General features: G+C 35.2%; 1 protein-coding gene across 1 annotated transcript in view; it reads left to right on the top strand.

Annotated features, from left to right (window-relative positions):
• LOC144972575 (uncharacterized) overlaps window positions 1-17139 on the top strand; it is a 41669-nt gene extending 24530 nt beyond the window's left edge. Inside the window, exons 3-10 of the mRNA XM_078913947.1 lie at window positions 1641-5106; window positions 5902-5992; window positions 7720-7813; window positions 8412-8620; window positions 9241-9385; window positions 10046-10135; window positions 10497-10634; window positions 11380-17139. Of these exons, the coding sequence (XP_078770073.1) occupies window positions 1641-5106; window positions 5902-5992; window positions 7720-7813; window positions 8412-8620; window positions 9241-9385; window positions 10046-10135; window positions 10497-10634; window positions 11380-14346 (7200 nt within the window). The 3' untranslated portion in view covers window positions 14347-17139. The remainder of the gene's footprint in view (window positions 1-1640; window positions 5107-5901; window positions 5993-7719; window positions 7814-8411; window positions 8621-9240; window positions 9386-10045; window positions 10136-10496; window positions 10635-11379) is intronic.
• Window positions 17140-21448: the final 4309 nt, after the last annotated feature.

A 21448-nucleotide genomic window follows, 5' to 3' on the forward strand; every position in this document is an offset into this window, starting at 1 on the left:
CACCACCATCACACATTGTATCAGAATTATTATTTTCAACTGGTCCAGTGCTATTTTGACTTCCCGAAAAGTCAAAGCTATGTAGGGGAAATTTGTAATGGGGCCTTTTAATTATGTCCTACACAAAATCGTTGCTGTTGGTTTGGGGCTTAGGACAAGTGAAGTGGTGGATATTGCGCTCTATATAAAACCCTAAATGCTTAATAGTTTTGCCAGTCAGAACGTGAGAATTTGACAGAATGGCATGATATAATCAGATGACTTCCATACGAATGTTGCCCGATTTAACTATCAAGATGTGCGATGCGAAAACAAACGATTCCAATATCTTCCCCCCCCCCTTTCCCTGTTTTCGACCCCCCATCTCCCCCTCTCTATCTATCAGATATATTTTATCTGTCTATAGATCTATCTATCTTGTCTATCTATCTATCTATCTATCTATCTATCTATCTATCTATCTATCTATCTATCTATCTACTATTTAAAATATTTACCACAATGTTTGGGGCAGTCTACATCAATGTTTCAGGCTTAATTTGCCATCTTCAGGACTCTTCAGTCCTGAAGATGGCAAATTAAGCCTGAAACATTGATGTAGACTGCCCCAAACATTGTGGTAAATATTTTAAATAGTAATTCGCTCCATTACTACATGTCGAACACTTTTCGTACCATATTTGTATCAAACACGATTCAATATCTATCTATCTATCTATCTAGCTATCTGTATCTCTCTAATTCTCTCTCCCCCTTCTCTCTCTCTCTCTCTCTCTCTCTCTCTCTCTCTCTCTCTCTCTCTCTCTCTCTCTCTCTCTCTCTCTCCCTCCTCCTCCCCCCTCTCTCTCTCTCTCTCTCTCTCTCTCTCTCTCTCTCTCTCTCTCTCTCTCTCTCTCTCTCACACATACTTACCAGTCGTAACCTCCCACATGATGTCCTAAACTATGGCTATGTGGTCAAGATCTACCACTGCCTGGTCCAGTCAGTCACGCTTGTGTCCATCACCATCGTGGTTTCCCTCAGCCTCTTCTTTTAACTTCTTGATAATTAAAAAATTGGTAATTTTTAGGAGATAAAAATCGTAGTTAATATAGTTAACTTGAAACATCTACAATTTGCCCTCATTAGGATTAAATAAGACATCAAAGTCCTTAAAATTATATAGCCTGGCATCAATTTTCAATTTCGTTAAGTTTTAATGCCTTTTTTTTTCGTTTTGGGAAAGGGGGGGGTAGAAGAGCCCTTTAATGGCCGAAATATGCAAGTGTCAAAATGTTTCTATATTCAATTATCCATATTTCTAATCCATACAAATTTGCAAGGATGAATATTATAAGTTACATTTGTGCACAGTGAGTGACATAATTTATTGATTATAAGTTTGTCCACCTCCTCCTTTTCGTCGTTATCATCAGCGTCTGTTCGCATTTTTTCATTTGGATAATCATGAAAATGATATTAAAGGTGGTGATGATGATGGTGATGTTACTTGTTGTTATTATGATATATAATCCAATCATAGCAATGATAATAATAATATAAACAATAAAAAAAAAAAAGATGATAATGATGATTCTGGTGATGGTGATGATGTGATGATAATGACATCAGTGATAATTATTATTTATTTCATTGAACAGAGTCCTCATGAGAAAATCCACCCATTGCTCTCCCCGCTGCCCTCGTTCAACTCATTGACCCAGGCTAAAAATAGAAACAAGCCTGTACAGCACCTCAAGTCTGATCAATACGGTGCTCAATCAACCGGCAGCTCCTACAAGAATGAAACCTCATCAGTGTGTGACAACTTAACACGTCATCATTGCAACACACAGGAACACGGGCCAGCCTATGTCAACATACAAAACAACCAGCAAAGATGTTCACAGTCAAGCTTACCTGGTAGCTATGGTCAGAGTTTTGATTCTGGCTTAGACATTGAAGAATTGACACAGGATGCTGTGGGAGTTTTGTCACAAAATCTTTACCCTTCTCAGATGGAGACTGGGATTGAGTATGAACAGTTGCAGTTGATACCACAGCAACATCAAGATGCAAGACAGATACATCTACAAACATCTACTTCATCACAAAATTCACAGCAGAATGAAATGTATTCTTCAACGTTACAAAAACAGCCGTCGTCTTGGCCTCCTCATGATAACAGTTTCAATGTTACCAATCAACATCAGCAGCAGCTGCAGATCAACCTTCTATCACCATCTCACCACTTACAACCCCAGCAAAAATCAGTTCTTGATAATGCTCCGTCAGCATTAGATCAAGACATAGCAGCTTTGCCTTTTAGCCCAGCGTCAATGACAGAAACCTCTTCTGATCTGTTTGAATCTATGCAGGACTCCTCACTTTCCAATCATCAGTTACAACTCTCCCTCAATCAAGTCGAATCCTTGTTGTCTGATGCAGTGACCAGTCCAGGTGCTCACCATCATCATCATCGATACCATCAGTCACAAGAGCCTCCAAACAATGATGCATCCTTACCACTGCAAACAACCTTACCATCCTTTCACACAATCTCTAAAGGCATTCTTTCACCAAGCCATGCCAGAACACAGTTACAAGTAAAGACTGAAGCTCCTACAAGGCCTGGATTTACAACGTATCACTCTTTCCCATCACCATCTGTTTCGTTAATATCTCCAGGAAATCATTTCAATTCTAAATCATTGCCATCAGTAAATTCTTTCCCACATCATGATAACACAAAAACTTTTACAGGTTCTTCTGAAAGTATGGTCAGAACTGACAGAGTGGTTATGTCTCAAGCAATAGGCTCCCAAAAACAATATGTTGGATTATCAAACTTTAAAGGAAACGAGAGTTATTCATCTATTGGGAATGTAAATACAGGAATTCCGTCCCAGCCCATCAACAAAGCTCCTGATTTTTACATTATGTCCACAACAGTAACATCTGCAAACACCAGTGTGACATCTGTATCATTCACTCACACTAATACCACTGTTGTTTCCCATGCCAATTTTTCCATGCCTAATAAAGTTCCATCCGAATTTCTAGAGGACACTTTTGGAATCCAGCCTCACAATCTGTTGCAAAATCAGCAAAATCATTTCTCAACACAAAATCAGTCATTAGCTTCCAATAATTTTGGTAGTTCACCTTCCACCTTATCTACACAATCGCTTGTATCAAAGACTGATGGCAATACCACTTCCAATTTTACACTGCCAATATTTGAAGAAAGTACTGCAAAATCAGAGCAAACTAATCGTATCCTGGAAATAATAGCACAAGAAAAAGAAAAAGAGGCACTAGTTACACAAACTACAAACACAGTCGTGAAGAAAACCAAGAAAAAGAAGAGGAGTAAAACTACTGGTGCTATGCCTTTTTCTCATGACATGCAGGCCATGCCACCTTATGTACCCCCTATCAAAGAGCAGAGAAATCATTTTCATTCACAAAATAGATTAGTACCTCCTGTTCAATCGCCATCAAATAATTTTGAATATCAATATCATAATCAACTGAACAGAAATTCTAACAGTATGTCTTCTTCATCTTTACCAAATCTTTCACATCAAGGCAATGCCTACAATGGAATTCACAGACAAAATACAAATGCTGTAGATAATTATAATAATCCAGAAAGGAATAATTACATTGTGGGTCATGGAAATGGAAACAATAACCAATATCCATATGGAACCATGTTCAGTGATAGGAATAATAATAATATGCAACAACCATATGCGCCTTCAGCTCAGTCTCAATTTTGTATGTCCAAACAAACCCAGCATACTTTTCTTACAAATAATCCTTTGCCTCCTGTCCACATGGTCAATCTTGAACACGACTACTACCGAACTGGAATGCCTTATCAAAATCATTATCACAATGACAATAATATGATGAAATCAAACTTGTACCAACAACATCAAAAAGTCTTGGATAATCAAACAGTGGTCAGTAACAATTCTCATTTGTCAGTGAATCAACAATCACAAAATACGTGTTCTGCAAAACCTCCGTTCTATCCCAATTCAACAGCTACAACGAAAATATCAAATCCACATCTATCACCTAATTCTGTTTGCCCTTCAAGGGCAATGTCACAGACAACGATGACAAAAAATGTACAGTGCCCAGCATCAATGTATGACAATCATTTTTCCCTTCCGAATGCTCCTTTGATTGGTTCAAGCAGTGATCTTAATCTGAAATCATGGAAAGAAAGCACTGTCAGCGGCAGTGAATTTTATGGGAAAGTAAGAAAGGATGAGGTGCACACCATAAAAAGTCATGAGTCAAAAGTTGCAACTCAAATTACAGAGGGAAATATTGCACCACAAAGTCAGCATACAGATAATTTGCAAATCAATCTGTCACTATCTCCGAGACATCCTTATCATCATGAAGGAAATGTAACAAATACAAATTTTAGTGCCCCTTCTACAAAAAATAATTCACATCATCTTTCAACACCTCAGTTCACGTCTCCCTCCTTAGCACCAACCAATTCCAATGTGCCTAGTCATCAATCCCTCAGCATGAATGAATCTAAATCAAATAATACCCTTGGTTTACAGGCAACCAATGTATCAGAAATCAAACCCCATCAGGTAATGTCACCCCCTCCTTTGGAACACAACTACAACAAGCTCCCAGTCAATCCGCCTTCAAACAAGTTTAACACTCCAATTCATAAAAACAGGAAAAAGAATACCACCACGATGACGGCCACCATCAGCAACAACAATAACAGTATCGGTCATTTAAAAAGAAGGCGTGGTAGACCTCCCAAGCATTTGTCTATAAATACTTCTTTCAAATCACCTCTACCATTACCATTTCATAAAAAGAAAAAGAAACTCACACATTTAACATCAGTGACACATATGAAGCCTTCCTTGCAAGATAAAAAGAATAACAAGATGAATGGTCTGTCCTTTGGTTGTCAGCCTGATGCATCAGCAAGAGTTCCTCCTAAGGTTTTGTACAACGTCAATGGGGTGAACACTGCGGCAGATGCCGGCCATGTTAAATTCGAAAACAGTAGTTTGGTGGACAGGCTGGTCAACAATCAAGTGGAGGTACCAGACTGCAATTGTCTGGGTCCAAGTAAGTTGTTGGATCAATATATATTGTGGTGTGGAAGAAATTGTCAGTTTGCAATAGGATTTAAGCAAGAGCTTTTATTGTTTGCCAATCTTACCATACTTCTCTGAATCCATTGAATGGGCCAAATTGGTTTAGAATCCCGTTATATATTGCCACTTTCAAAAAATGTTATTTTATTTATTTTTATTTATTTATTTATTTATTTATTTATTTATTTATTTATTTATTTATTTATTTATTACTCTTCTTTTTTTTTTGCGAAAAAAGAAGAGAGAAAAAATAAGAAAAAATTGAAATGACGTGATTCAAATATTATAGTCAAAGAGCAATAGGGATTTGCTTCCAGCTTTTACTGTCAAATAAAAGCAATTATGTTGTAAAGCTTCAAATTGTACATGAAAAAATAGCTGTTAACTTTATTGGTTAACAACCCAAAAACCTTTCACCTTTAAGTGATAATTAGATGGTAATTCAATTTCACGAAAACGTTGTTTGAATATAGTGACGATTGCTTTGCTATCCTTTCACACAGGTTTTCATTTATGGTTTTTAAAAAATACCATCCTATTATATTTTGTTTTTCATATTAATTTTTTTCTTTTCTTTCTTTTTCTTTGTTTGTTTTTGTTTTGTTTTAGTTTTTTCCTGTTGTTTGTGTTTTTCTGGATGAATGGAAATGACTAAAAAATGTTATTGTTTTATGTACAATTTCAACATTGCATTGTTTAAATTCCATGAAACATGTTTAACCCCCACCTACCATTCCTCCCCAAAAAAAAAAAAAATTCATTATAGATGTGCCATCAGAGTCTACAGAAGGCCCCTATTATACCCAGCTTGGGGCTGCTAAAGATGTTTTGGGCATCAGAAAAATCATGGAGCAAAGGTGAGAATCGCGTCATTAACCAGTTAAATATGTATGTGGTGGAATTAAAAATGTCTTATAGGGGTCTTCATTTATAAGCACTCCGCCTTTGAGCCCAATCCAACAATAGGCATGCTTAAGGCATGAAACAGAATTTTTTACTATGTAAATTTACCCCTTTTTAAGCATGCTCACCCAAATGTTCTCCTCTTATAAGCATGCTCATTATTCTAACCAAGTTTTTAATGTTAAAATGGTTGTCGGGGTGGAATTCGCTGCTGTACATGGGAGTGATGCAAGAGGCCGAGTTGGGTAGAGGAGTAAGAGGGAAAAAGGGAAGAGGAGGAGGAGATTCAAGAAAGAAGAGAAGATTTAAGGAAAGAGGAGAAGAGGAAGGAGGAGGAGATGAATAAGAAAAAAAAAAAAAAGAAAAAGAGGAGGAGGAGTAGGGAGATGAGAGAAAATTTAGCGCCTCAAAGTTAAAGATAGAAGCTATCAAACAATTTAACTTTACCTTTAACTAAATTGGTGAGAATAGATGTGGGACCAGTTTTCAGTATTCAGACAATAATTAGATAGCAACGAATTACAAGCTTATTAATCCCATGTTTCAAACTTATGGTATAATGTTACATAATGTGACAGAGAAATCATTGGGCTAAAAAAGGCAACCCTAAAAAAAAAATAATTTAAATGACTTTTAATTGAGCCAGTGATATTTTCAGGCATGCAACTCAGTGCATTTATTTATAAAAACCCAGGAGGAAAACATATTTTGAATATTTAGATTTTAGGATCATTGACTTAGCACACAAAATCAGAATCCGCCTATAAGCACAGATGAGCTATAAACACACTCAGCATGATTCCTGAAGGCATTGCTTATAGACATAGACATTTAATATAACAGAGTATCTTTATTTTATTTATGTATCTATTTATTTATTTATTTTTTTTATATATATAGGGACAAAAATGTTATCACAATATAGGCAATAGCGGGTGGGAGAGAGGAGAGATTTGGGACATTTAAAAAAAAATAAAAATCTAATAGCGAAATTTCTAATTCAAAGTGTTTTTTTTTTAATCTTGCAACTTCACAGAGACCAGGACATTAAAAAAAATTCATTAAGACCCTTAGAATAAAGTTTAATGAACTCAAATTAAATCCATTTGCAGGAAATATCACCATATTTTGTCTTTAATTTACCTCAGACTAAAATGTACTTGATTGTTTTGGTCAATACTCTTTTGATGTAAAAATTTGCAGTTAGTAAATAAAATGTTACTTGTTAAAGATTGTTGTGGTGTATTTCTAGGTAATGATTAATATTTGTAAAGATTTAGCTGTTTGTCAATTAATGTTCTTTAACAGTTTTAAAAAACCGTCTGCTATTTGTTTTTTGTTTTGTTTTATTTTGTTTGTTGTTTAAAAAAAAAATTTTGTTGTTTTTGTTTTCGTTTGAGTGGGTTTTTTAAAATAAAAAAATATATTAAAAGAAATAAATTCAGGAAAGAAAAATGTATATATCTTATTTTCGAATGGTATCATTTTGTGTTTGTTTGTTTTTTTATCTGGGTCTTATTTATTTATTTTTCCCTCTTTTGTTTTTTTTTTTTTGTTTGTTTTTTTGTTTTTTTGGGTTGTTGTTTTAGACTACCAAAATGTTTTTAGTCATTGGTGCCTACTGTTCATTCTAGTAACTAATGATTTTTTATTTATTTATTTAATGTTTTTCTCCTTGTAGAACTGGTATCGTAGGCCCTGCAATCAGGATAGAGAAAGTAATCTACACCGGTAAAGAAGGGAAAAGCAGACGAGGTTGTCCAGTCCCTAAATGGGTAATTCCTAGTCTATAAATTTTTCATATGCTGCTAGCTCCCCTTTGATTTCTTACTTACTCACAAAAGTTATATGCATAATTATCTCTTAAAGCTTTCATAACAGCAGATGTAATTAAATTGTTTTACTTAACTAAGAAAGATTTTTAAAAGAAGGAAATGGCATTGATTATTGATTTATTATTTAGCAAACCAGATTAAGAATGATTGTCTAGCTTTACAGTTTCTTGATAAGGAATTTTTGGCTTGTTATATTTTGACGTCTTCATAGAACCAAAAATGTTATGAACTATTATTGCCAATTTTGAAAAGCTCCAACTACATACGTTTATAAAAGTCAGATTCGACCCCGTCTCAACAGTTTTGGTATTTGCCTTTTTCTCACCATTGTCATTGCACAATCATTACTGGTTGTTTTCCTCAGCTTATGTCTTGTATATTTCCACCTCTTCTTAAACTTTACAATTTAGTAATTAAGTTGAAAAGGTTTAGGAAATTAAACATTAATGTTGTTCTCTGAGTAAAAACTTTGTTAAATATTTGTCTTTTTTTTTCGACTGGAATTTATTAACATTTCTTTTAAAAATTCTTTTAAAAGATAATCCGTCGATCTGGCCCGGAAGAAAAGTATCTGTGCATTGTGAGACAGCGGCCTGGTCATTTCTGTGATTCAGCTGTCATAATCGTCGTCATTGTGGCATGGGAGGGAGTAGCTACTGAACAAGCTGACTTGCTGTATAGCTCTCTCACTGAAACTCTTCCCAAACACGGGTTGGAGACTGACAGGAGGTGCGGCCTCAATGAAAAGTGAGTTTGTTTTGTTTTTTTTACATTTTTCTAAATTGATGATTATTTAAGGAACAAAAGTATGATATATTGATTTCTGGTACGTCTTAGCTGAGGCTTTTGTCTTATTTTGTGTTCATGATTTTAAAAAATATTAGTTTGAGTGTCTTAGTCTTGAAATCTGATTAAATCTACCAGTTTGAAAAGAAGAAAAAAGAGAAGGAGAGTCAGAATTTTATGTTTTTGATGATATCCACAGTGACCCCTTTTTTGTCGAATCAATGTAAATATTATAAGGTAAAAGTTTTAATTATGGTTTACTCTGCAAATGTGAATCAATTTTGTGAGAATGCCATTAAGTTCTAGTTGTAACAGTTCGACAATTTCAGACTATGAATTATGACACCATTATATGAAAACAGCAATTTCCAATGTCAAAAGACTCTACTTTAATAAACAAATCATGAAGACTGTTTCATGCCCAGATTCATCTCCTTTTACCTCATAATTAAAACTAAGTAGCAGAATTTTTACATCTATTGAGTAATTGAGGATTGTTTAAAAGACGTGCATGGCTTCTGATCATAGAATAAGCTTTTATCAGTATACTTAAAATCTCTGAATTGTCTAAAACCATTCAGGAAGACATGTGCATGCCAAGGAATTGACTTGCTGAGGAGAGGAGCCTCCTTCTCTTTTGGATGTTCCTGGAGTATGTACTACAATGGATGTAAATTTGCAAGGAGTCTATCAGCACGCAAGTTCAAACTGAACGATTCAGCCAAGGTAAGTTTTACTGGCAAGTTTATTATTGTAGGGGTCATTTGATTTTTCGTTCACCATTTTATCTCCATTCTTTTAGTTTTCATTACACGCCTCTGAACGTCTAAGAGTGGTGGTGATTTGGAAACTGATTTTTCCCAAAGTGACATGGACTGAGTTCAATCAGATTGTTTTGTTTTGTTTTCTGGGCAGTTGAGTCCCCTTAAACATGATGAAAATAAAGGCAACATTGAAAAAATAAAACTGGTCCTCTGACAACAGTGTTGAAACAAGATATTTCCCACCCATTGCCTTGGTTAATGCATACTATTGAGAAGTTTTCAAAGGAATTGTTTTATCTTTGTGTGTGTGTGTGTGAGTGTGTATGCGTGATTGTGTATTTTATGTTGTTGATGTGGAGGTTTGTTAATGCATGTACTGTGTTCTGTATTTGTGATTGAGAATTCAATGATTTCTCCAAGTGTGATACGTACAATTTTTTAAAAATACCCACAAAAAATCTACGTTGCAATGTTTTTGGCTTTTTGTTTTTTCTCACTGTTGTGGACGCAGTCTTTTTTTTTTTTTCTTCTTTGATCTCATTATCTAAAGTGAAATTTATTCCACTGACGTCATCTATAAATATTGATTTGATTGCCGTCTTACACTTATTGCCTATTTCAGGAGAATGAACTCGAGGATGAACTTCAGAACCTTGCTACAGATGTGGCCCCTTTGTACAAGGCTCTTGCTCCTGATGCTTTCAGAAATCAGGTAGAACCTGTTGTATTGTTGGGTTATTATTCTTATGAAGCACATTATCAACTGTACCCTGAGTATTCCTCCTCAATTGGGTCTCTTTTGCTACTAAAAGTGGGGCGAGGGGGTTGCAAAAGGATGGCTCGGACAAAAGTGAAGTAGTGTTAGAATAATTCACTCACAAGCATCTTTTCAGATTGAAATGAAATGACAAAATAATAAAATCAATCAATAAAAGCAACCAGTTTTTAATTTCATTTTGGTCTGTGCATTTTTCTTATAAATTATTTGAACTGTGGAACCTGTAAACATCATTACCCTTCATCATCATCGTTATCACTATGCATCATCGTTCATTGTCATTGTTGTTCCATAGGTTCAATTCGAAGAGCATGCTGATGATTGTCGCTTGGGTTATCAACCTGGACGTCCTTTCTCTGGTGTGACAGCAGTTGTGGACTTTTGTTGCCATAGTCACAGAGACATCCACAATATGAACAATGGATGCACTGTGGTATGTTGAATACAGACTTGCCATCTAAACAAATTTAACTTATAATCAAGTAACTTTTTACCTTCATAATTATTATAATTAATACTTATTTTTATTATCCAAAATTGGCACAATCGTTACGTCTAACCTTATTTTTGGTTTAGATGATATTTATTTTTAAAAAGTGTAATGTGTTCAGTACAGCTTTGTGGTCTTGTGGTATGACACTCGCTTTCTGATCAGAAGGTCCTGGGTTCAAGCTTCACTCAGCGCATAGTTGAGTCCTTGGAAAAGGCTCTTTACTCACATTCTCTCACTGTACTCAGGTGTAAAATGAGTACCTGGCCGTTAACAGTATTGTCTCTGTCGGAAAAAAATTGTAATATCGCCTAACAGACATCAGGTCTCGTTCTACATGCTATGTGTTGCCGTTGGTAAAGCGCTTTGAGCACGTTTAGTGGATATTGCGCTATATAAAAGCTCACGTATCATAATAAAATTTGATTTAGATTTTCTTATTTTGTTCACCCCAAAAACAAATCTGTAAATTAACATGGTTTTAAAGAGTGCTTGATTAAAGACACCATTAAAACTGACAAATCAATGAGTAAAGATGTTCAGTGAAAGGTGCTTGTAGAGGTAGCGCTATGGGCCAGTCAAGGGGTTTGGGGTTTTCAGCGGAATGTTTGTTCATTCTGCAGCATGTTGATGCCTTTTCATTTTTCCCAACTTTGATTTTAGATTTTTCTTTCTTTGCCTTCTACAGTTGGTCAATTTAACGAAGCATAGGGGACTGGGCAAACCAGATGATGAACAGTTCCATGTTCTACCTCTCTACATTCTCGATCAAACAGATGAACATGGGTCCACAGAGGCACAAATGAGAAAAGTTCACAATGGCTCTCTTGAAATATTGTCTCACTATCTTTCAAACGTCCGCACCAGATCTACCCCTTATTATCCAGGGAAGAGAAATCGTACCCCATGTAAAACTAAGAAAGGCACCCCTAAAACTTCTTTGGCCAAGAAGTTGAAATTGGCAAAATTACCCAAATCCAAAATAGAGAATGTTGGAAGTAGCAATGGTTTCAAGTCTAATCTTCATAATCCCAGTATGAAAGGAGTGGCAGGGATTTCCTCATTGCCATCTTTGTCCCATGATCAAGATTCCAAAATCAAAGATGAAATGTGTGAAGGAGTGGAATTGTCCCATAGTCAAGGTGAAGACACAATACAAGGTGACAGTCCAGATCTTTATTCCAAATTCTGGGACTATTTCTATGCAAATGGAACTTTTCCACCACAAGAGTGGATAGCTAAAAACAAAGAACTATCTTCTTTTTCTTCACCTTTATCACAAATTTCATCCCCCTCTCCAGCAAAGTTTTACAACTCCTCTAGTCATTCTCCCAACAGTTCTGTTACTTCTACATCTAAGCATAATAGTGTTCTCCAGCCATCCAGCTCAGATCAGCTCGATTCATTTCAGCAGCAACAAGGCAGGGAGTTGCATTGTAAACAACAGCAGCAAAGGCAGCAAAAGGATTCCGGTATTTTATTGTTACATGATACTCATCATCAACATCTCAACATTTGTGAACAACCTGATAGGCAGCAGCAACAACAAGAAAGATCGTCTTTATCCTCTGTGTCTTCCCATCCACTTGTTATGCATGATGATCAGTTCTCACAAAATCATGGTATAAATAAAGATAATACTCTCTCCTCTCAAGATCATCAGCAATTTCACGTTGTAGATGGAAGCTCCAATAGCACAACCTCTGTGGCCAATTTGTCACACCACATTGTTGATGTTATTTCTTCATCATCACCATTGTCATCATCATTATCTTCATTGTCATCTTCATCACAAATCATTAATTCTATAATCCAGCCAAAAGACAAAGTCAAATTCCGTTCTGAACCAAATACCATTTCTTCATTGGGTGAACAGCCGAATCAGTTAACAGAATCCCAGACCATAGATAACTTAATATCTCAGTGTCATGATAATTTGTCAGAATTTAAAATTCCAATGCTTCCCTGCAAAACAGATAATAAGGTTAGTCAAAATTCTAATGAGTATAAATGTGTATTAAAAAATGTAAATGATGATTGCAGTCAAAGGACTAGAGATAATGTATCGGATATGCAATCCACAGTGAAGAGTGAACCTCATTCTGAAAATTCTTCATTGGTACAACTATCTCCTGACATCTACTCTAATGTGGATGCCTCCTTTGAAAAAAATATTTATCCATCAGGACCAGGTGAGAAAGTCAAGGTTCATAAATCTGAGGGTTTTGTTGTTCCCATTCATGGCCAAAATCCCTGTGAGCCACCTTATCAAGTGATAGATACCACTGTGGTCAGTGAAGAACTGGACAACAATGTAGATGTGTTTACAGATCCATCTGTGGGTGGAATAGCACTGGCCCTTTGTCATGGGGCTGTATTGTTTGAAGTAGCCAAACGAGAGCTACACGCCACTACAGCTTTAAAGAGGCCAAATCGGTACCGTCCTGAACGCATCAGTTTAGTTTTCTACCAACACAAAAACCTTAATCTCCCACGCCATGGCTATGAAGAAAATGAACGTAAAACTGTAGAAAGAAGGAAATTAATGAAAGAGAGTCAAACGATTGAAGAGATGGAATCGAAAGGATTTTTTAAAGGTGGATCCAGTGATTCCACTTCTGAAACAGATCACCTCAAAGGTGCTTTTGGCAATGTCTTTGATTTTGGCCTGTCAAAAGATACCTTATTCCCTTTGCGATTCCCCCGGTATCTGGATGGATCTTCAGTCAACCAGATGACTCCAGTATTATTTAGGTGTATGTCATTAGCTTTTCCTAAATATATGAAAGAAGCCTTTCCTAATCCATCCAATGTCCCCAGATTCATGTTAAAGCCATTGCCAATACGAATGGACTCCTCAAGTTCTGATCCCTTTCTTAAAAGAGAATTTACCGACAAAAATATCAGTGATAATAGGAATGTGCATGATGAATTAGATTGTATGATTGAAAATTGTGCTAAGCCAAAGTCACAAAATTGGGATCCTAATAGAGCACAATGCATTTCACTGACAACGCCCAGCATTGTTTCTAGATGGATCCATGGTGTTTCCAATGTCACAGGTCCTTACAACAGTTGGATTGAATTGCCTTCTGATACGGATCAAAATTTGGACAATAACCCAAGTTCCACAGTTGTTTGTGAATCATCCTCAGATGCTGATAAAATGAAAACTGAAAACTGTTCATGTGATGCTCAAACAACACACATTACATCTGCCCAGGTGGAGAGCAAGAATCAGGTCGTCTTAGCAAGGGATTCTCTGAAACAAGAGATTGAGTCATCAGACTTGACCAAGACTCCCGTCACTCAGCAGAACAGTTATCCAGATGTTTCTTTAAATAGTAAAGAAGAGGAGGAGACATTGGGCATTTCCAAAGATTCATCAAAACAAATGGACTGTTCAGATCATTTTAGAAATGCATTTAAACAAGAAAATGAGGTGTTAGAGTCAACTGAAATTTTGTCAGATTGGAATGATGTTTCTAAATATTCATTGAAAGAAGATAATGATACATTAAGCCTTTCTTTCAATTCAATTATGCAAGATTCCGAAACTTCTTATGATTTAAAGACTGTAGTGAAAAAAGAAATTGAAATTTCAGATATTCCTGAAAATTTAGGAAAACAGAAGAGCAATATTGCGGCCATTTAAAAAAATCCTGAACTACATGATGAAATTAAGATCGGGTTTGATGATTTTGTGGAATAGAAACCATTTATAAAGCAATTTTTACATAGAGACTTATAGGATTCATAAAAACATAGTTTGCATGCTTTTCATCCTGACCAAGGGAAGAATATAGAATTTAACCGTTACCGAAGCAGGAAATCCTAAGATAATAGATAATCAGTCTATTGGTACAAGATCTGTTGTTATTTTAGATAATTATTTACAATATGTTTATTGGACATAAACATTTTTTTACTTTTACCCAAATAAACATTTTTTTACCTTGGAGACCAGTATCCAACAGTGGAGTATCTTTAAAAGAGATTTTGTTTTTCTTTTCACTGAGTAGATTTTTAAGATTTATTTTTCCATTTTATATATTTATTTGTTTATTTATTGATTTATTATTTTGTAAAAAGAATTTAATCTTTTATTTTATTTTTATTGTCGCTTCTTTATCCTCTTCTCTGTAAATTTGTTAATAATGAATTCAAAGTAGAGTGTGTTATAAAGACTCGTACCTGATAGATAACACATGTAGATGAAAACAGAGGCTCTTTGGCTCCGATCGTTAAGTCTCTGATCACTTTTCTAGATTACAACTGTATCGTGAACTGAAGGAATTTAATGCCAAGTTGTTTTAAACATTTTATTTAATAGATGAATCTAAGTGGGTTTTTTTTTTTTTTTCCAATTCCTTACCGTTGAAGAAAAAAATATGTAAAACTCTTTAATATCAGGATCTTTTTTTCTTTTTAAATATCAATAGATATATTTTGCTAATAGTATTTTATTACTATTACTAGAAATGCATCCCAGTTTTTTATTAAATTATTTTTTCATGGAGTTAAATATAACAAAGGAAAATAAATAAAGGAACAAGACGTGATTAAGTTTTGTTTACAGATGAAGGTTGTTAATCACTCTTTTATGGTGCCCATTGGTCAGATATGGTCCTGAATTGAAAAACATTTTTATTCTTTGGTGATTACTTTGATTATGAAATGCACGGGATATATTGTTGCCATAATTTATATTTTATCACTCTTTCCTACAAAGAAATTGTTGTAGATAATCTTAATATTGTCATCAACATGTCAAGCAGCATTTTTACTAAAAATCGTTTTTTTTATCTCTTTGATATTTATTGAAATGTTTGGGTTTTTTTAAAATGAGTCTTTCTATCTTATTTTAAAGTTAAACTGTTTATATGAGCACTCTGTTACACAATTATATATTGAATCGCCACATTTTATTTGTTCAAAATTGTACATTGTAATTTTATTTTTAAAATTCTATCGTAATTTTTATTGTAAATTATAGTACAGAATGTGAGAATGGTAGATTTTTTTTTTAAATGTTTAAAGTCACACTGTGCTTTCTATTTCCAATGACTTTTAAAAAATATTCATTATGATGTGTAGTGTGCAGACCATGCCAGTTGATATAATGACTTATTGCCTTTCACTGGTGTGATCTAAAAGCCTCACAGCTTTGGCTTTTGAACTCATTACTTTTGTGATTCACCTCCCAGATTTTCGGTTGTGTGCAATGTACCTTGTGGGATGTCTCTGTCATTTACGTATATATTTAATTTGAATAATACATGGTCAGTTTTAAGGATTAGTGGTCTATCCCGTATCATGAACACTAAAGCCCAACCCATCCCCCTTCCCTTGTGAGACCAAACACAAGTTATTTGGCAGGAATAGTCTTGTGATCTTAACACACTTGTTCAGCAATATCACAGAATCACTTACTTACTTACTTACTTAATCCTCTTCGGGCCTTGAGGCACATAGGGCATCCACCAGACATCTCCATTTTTTGCGATCGGCTGCTTTTGCGGTGGCTGTATTCCAGGACAGGCCTGCTTCCTTTAATTCTTTCTCCATCGTCCTTCGCCAGGTTTCTTTGGGTCTTCCCCGCTTTCTCTTCCCATCTGCTGTCCAGTACAAGGCTGTCTTGGGAAGTGACCCTTTTTCCATTCTGGCCACATGACCCAGCCAACGCCATCTTCTTCTTTTTATTTGGCTATCAATGCTAGTGCAGTCAGCTTTTTTAATAGATCCACTGTTCTTATTTTTGTAGGCCAAAATAAATTAAAAATTCTTTTTAAACACTTGTTCTGAAAGGCTTCTAGTTTCTGTATTAAGGAGGATGTCATTTTCCAGCTTGCACTTCCATAAAGCAGTACACTTAAAACATTGCTCTTGTATAATTTCAGCTTTGTCTTTCTCATTATTTGCTTTGATTTCCAAAAGTTTTTCAGCATGCCGAAAGCCTGGTTTGCCTTTTGAATTCTGTGCTTGATATCGTGTTCTGCATTTCCGTCGTCTGTTATTTTGGATCCGAGGTAGGAGAACTCTGTTACCTCTTCAATTATATGTTCATCTATCCTAATTTCACTGTCATGTTTTGGATTCACCCTAATGTACACAGTCTTATCGAAATTTATTTTCAGTCCAATTTTCGAGGCGTTCTTGTGTAATACGTTTAGTTTCTCTGAGGCGTCTCTGTGTGTACTGGAAACTAACGCGATATCATCTGCGTAGTCTATATCTTCCAGAAAAGATGTCAGTGTCCAGCGAATGCCTCTCTTCTTACCATCAATTGTATTTTTCATGAGCCAGTCTAGAGCCAGGATAAACAGAAGCGGGGAGAGTATGCAGCCTTGTTTTACACCAGTTGTTACATTAAAGCTGTCTGTTAAATTGTTACCACAGATCACTTGGCATTGGTAGTTGCTGTACATTGCTTTGATTAGGTTGACTATCTTCATCGGTATACCATAATGGCGGAGTATTTTCCACAGGGACTCTCTGTGTAAGCTGTCAAAGGCTTTTTCAAAATCGACAAAAATGGTGTAGAGGGGCTGTTCCATTCAATGCTTTGCTCCAGGATTTGTCTCAGGGTAAATATGTGGTCACTACATGACTTCCCTTTTCTGAACCCTGCCTGCTCTTTTCTAAGAATGTTTTCAATGTGAGGTGAGATTCTTTTCAGAAGGATTCTATTAAAAATTTTGCTCGTTACGGACAGGAGTGTGATTCCACGCCAGTTAGCACAATTTCCTAGGTCTCCTTTCTTGGCTATTTTATGGATGATGCCTTTCTGCCAATCCTCTGGTATTTCTTCCTTTTCCCAAATGTTGGTGAACAGTTTACTGAGAATTTTGGACATTTCTTGCGAGTTCGCTTTAAGCATTTCCGCAGTGATTTTGTCAATACCTGGGGCCTTGCCATTTTTTTGTTGTTGTATTGCCTCGTGCACCTCATGCTCAGTGATTGGACCAAGATTAACCTCTACGTCCCTTTCTGCTTCTGGGATATCTGTGTAAGAAGATGGGTCTGGTCTGTTCAGAAGGTTTGCGAAATATTCTCTCCATCTTTCAATTTTCTCCTTTTCGTCTGTGATGACACTACCATCTTGGGATTTTAATGGTTTCTCTTGACCATAACTTCTGTTTCCCGAGAGCTTTTTTGTGATTTTGTATAGTGTTTGTGTGTCGTGTCTTACAGCTGCATTTTCTGCTTCAGTTGCTAAATTTTCTGCAAAATCTCTTTTGTCTTTCCTTGTGGATTTTTTCACTTCTTTATCCTTCAATGAGTATTCACTGGATAGCCTTTCTTTCAGTCGGGGGGATTTAGCGTTCAGGAGATTTAGTTTGATTGATTTTCTTTGGTTAATGAGCTCCCATGACCTTGCTGATATCCAATTCTCTGTATTGGATTTATTGTGTCCTAAGTGTTCAGTGGCACTTTCCTGCATGACGTGGTTGAAATCTTGGATTGTCATGTTTGTAATATCTTGTATTGCACTGAATTTGTTTCTGACTGAGATATTGAAATTGTTTTGGATATCTGGGATTTTCAATTTATCTGTGTTGAAACGTTTCTCCTTCTGTTTTGCTATTTTTGTTTTCATCAATTTAGTAGAGATTTTGGCTGTGACAAGATGGTGGTCACTTCCAATGTCTGCCAATCGTCTGACTCTGACATCGTTTAGGCTGCTCTTCCATTTTCTGTTTATAATTATATGGTCTATCTGACTTTCTGTTTTCCCATCTGGTGATTTCCATGTCAATTTGTGGATGTTTTTGTGTGGGAAGAAAGTTCCACCAATAATGAAGTTGTGTTCTTCACAAAATTCTGCCAGTCTGCTTCCATTGTTGTTCATTACCCCTATGCCCTCCTTTCCAACGGACTGATTTGTTTGTGTATTGCCAACTCTAGCATTAAGGTCTCCGATGATCATGAGCATATCATGTCTTGGAATGTTTTCAACGGCCATTCTTAGAATATCGTAAAATTCTTCTTTGTTTTCTTCATCTGAATCCTCTGTAGGTGCGTAGCATGTGAGGATTGATAGCTTGGTGTATTTTGAGTTGTGTCTTGTGTATAAAAGTCTTTCACTTATCGGTTTCCATTCCAATAGTGACTTGTTGTTTTGCCTGGCTATCAAGAGGGCAACACCTTCTCTGTGTTGGTCATCCTTTCGTCCTGACCAAATGATCAGGTCGCCATTTGAGAGTTGGCGCTTCCCAGCTCCTGTCCATCTTGCCTCTGATATGCCTAGCAAATCGATCTTGTAGTTCAACATCTCGCGCTGGGCTTGTGCCAGTTTTCCTGTTTGATATAGGGTCCTAACATTCCAGCACGAGACATTGAGCTTGAATCAACACAGAATCAACACTATTTTAAACATTTTTCTCAAAATAATTTCTATCGCACGTACACTGTTTGATTCCGATGCCCTCATGCCCTTGATATGAGTTTTTTAAAAGTATGGAATAGCCCGCTTGTCTTTAAAACTGTTCATATATCTTCCAGGGTCTAATTCTTTTTTCTTTCAAAGCATTTATGGTTCTGAGCCTAGTGTTCTTTTCTTTTCTTTTTTTTTAACCACTAAAATCCCTTGCTGTTACTTTTGGGACAAGAGAGCAGAGTGGGTACGTCATTGCACTTCCACTCAACAGACTGGATTCAAGCCATACTATTTTTTTTCCTTGAGCAAGAATCTTAGCACCTATTGATGACCAAGTAACACACTTTGCTACATTACTGCTGATGCCATGGTTATTTTGGTCTTTTCTTGAGATAGAACAATTTTCCCCTGGTGATAAATGATTATATTTTATTTATTTCTTTTTTTTTACAAAAATGTGTATCGAGGATTAACATTGCTTGTTGTAATGGCTTCTGTTTGGGTCTCTTTTTTTATCCTCCTGTATCTTAGGCTCCTTGCTTGTGGCTTTTGGACTTTGTCCTGGAATGACACAACTTGGATTTGCTTAGATCCTGGCTGGATATCCTTTTCTAGGAAGGAGATTGTTGATAAGGAGCACATATAATATATGATATATGTTTCTCTATGCGAAATGATATTATCTATGTGTTTTGTTTTTTTTGTGGGTGTATATTTGAGTATTTATATATATATATATATATATATATATATATATATATATATATATATATATATATATATATATATATATATATATATATATATATATATATATATATATATATACATGTATGTCTGAATGATGTGGTGAGTTGACCACATAGAGATCTAGAGATTGTTACTATCCTACTCAATTTTTTGTAGGATTGTTTCTTTATAATTATTTATGCATAATAAGGCAATAAAACCTTCTTTTTTTTTTTGGCTATTTATATCAGTCCTAGTGTCATCTTGCAAGTGCCTTGATGAAAAACAAGTAACAATGAGGGCAAAGGCTATGCAAAACTATTATGGATTTCTACACTTATACAATAATTAAAATTCTAAAACATTGTAAGTATCGTCCATTTTACAAAGTTATCTTTTGATTTTTGTTCATTCAATTTCCTAATTTCAATTTTTTTAAAATTATAATCATAACTCTCTGTTCAACACTCATTGCAGTTAAAATATTTTATTTTAAAAAATGAATTAATGATTTAACCAAGCTCTAGGCTTCTGAAAAAAATCCCTGAAGACAATAATATATACGATATGTTAATATTTGGTCGCAAACGTAACCACAGTTGTTCTGAAACTAAAGGCTGTTTGTCATTTTATTGAACTCATTTTGAAACATCGTTTTATTCAGAGTCTTTTTGTCCTGTTTGGAATTTGTCTAAATTTTAATCTCTTGCTGATTTTCTGTTATCAGAAATGAGAATATGTATAAGATTGTTATGTTTAAATAAAATTGTGAAAAAAATAGTTATTCTGAAACTAGGCACCAAATGCGTAAAACAAAGTTTGAAGATACATTCCTATTCATTTGACAGCATAATGTGACTAGAGAAGTATATCGAAGATGTCAAAACATAAGAATTATTGTGCATGAACTGTGCCATTTTATAAGGGCTTTTATTTTTTTCTTTCCCATCTACATAAGTAAGTCAGATTGGTCTCTTGGTCTCATTAATCATTGGCAGGTTGTTGCTCAGAATGTCTTCAGAAGTTGTATTAGAATATTGGGAGTGAAGTGGCTGAGTGATTAAGCTATTGCACTGGGACTGTGACCCAGAAGGTCCCAGATTCGAGCCTCTTCAGGCACTTTCCTTTTTTTTTTTTTTTCTTGGGCAAGATTATTAACCCCAATTTGATCACTTTGGACAATATGGGTGATTCCTGTTGACATCAGACATCCTGTTTGATGGATTATCTATATTCCTTCATGGAATGCCTTGTCAACAGGATCTAATAGTGCCGTTGCGAAAGGGTGTAATTAAAAAAAATAAAAATAAAATTATATATATATATATATATATATATATATATATATATATATATATATATATATATATATATATATATATATATATATATATATATATATATATATTTATATGCAGGTGAAAGGGGTTGGGGTATGAGGTCTAATCGTAGATTACATTTGTTATCATAGTTTGAGTACAATAATCATTATGTTCAGCTATGTTCAGTTAAATGTAATAAAGCATAAATGTCTGGGTGGGGTTCCTGACCTCCCATAGTGGGCAGGGAGGTACATACTGTGTCTTCTATCCCCTTATATCTTTTTTCCAACATGCTTTCTGTCTTTGTCCTTGGAATGAGATTGCTG

Source organism: Berghia stephanieae, chromosome 5 (assembly GCF_034508935.2).
Source record: "Berghia stephanieae isolate SIO BIC M18660-M18661 chromosome 5, UCSD_Bste_1.3, whole genome shotgun sequence".
Classification (NCBI taxonomy): domain Eukaryota; kingdom Metazoa; phylum Mollusca; class Gastropoda; order Nudibranchia; family Aeolidiidae; genus Berghia; species Berghia stephanieae.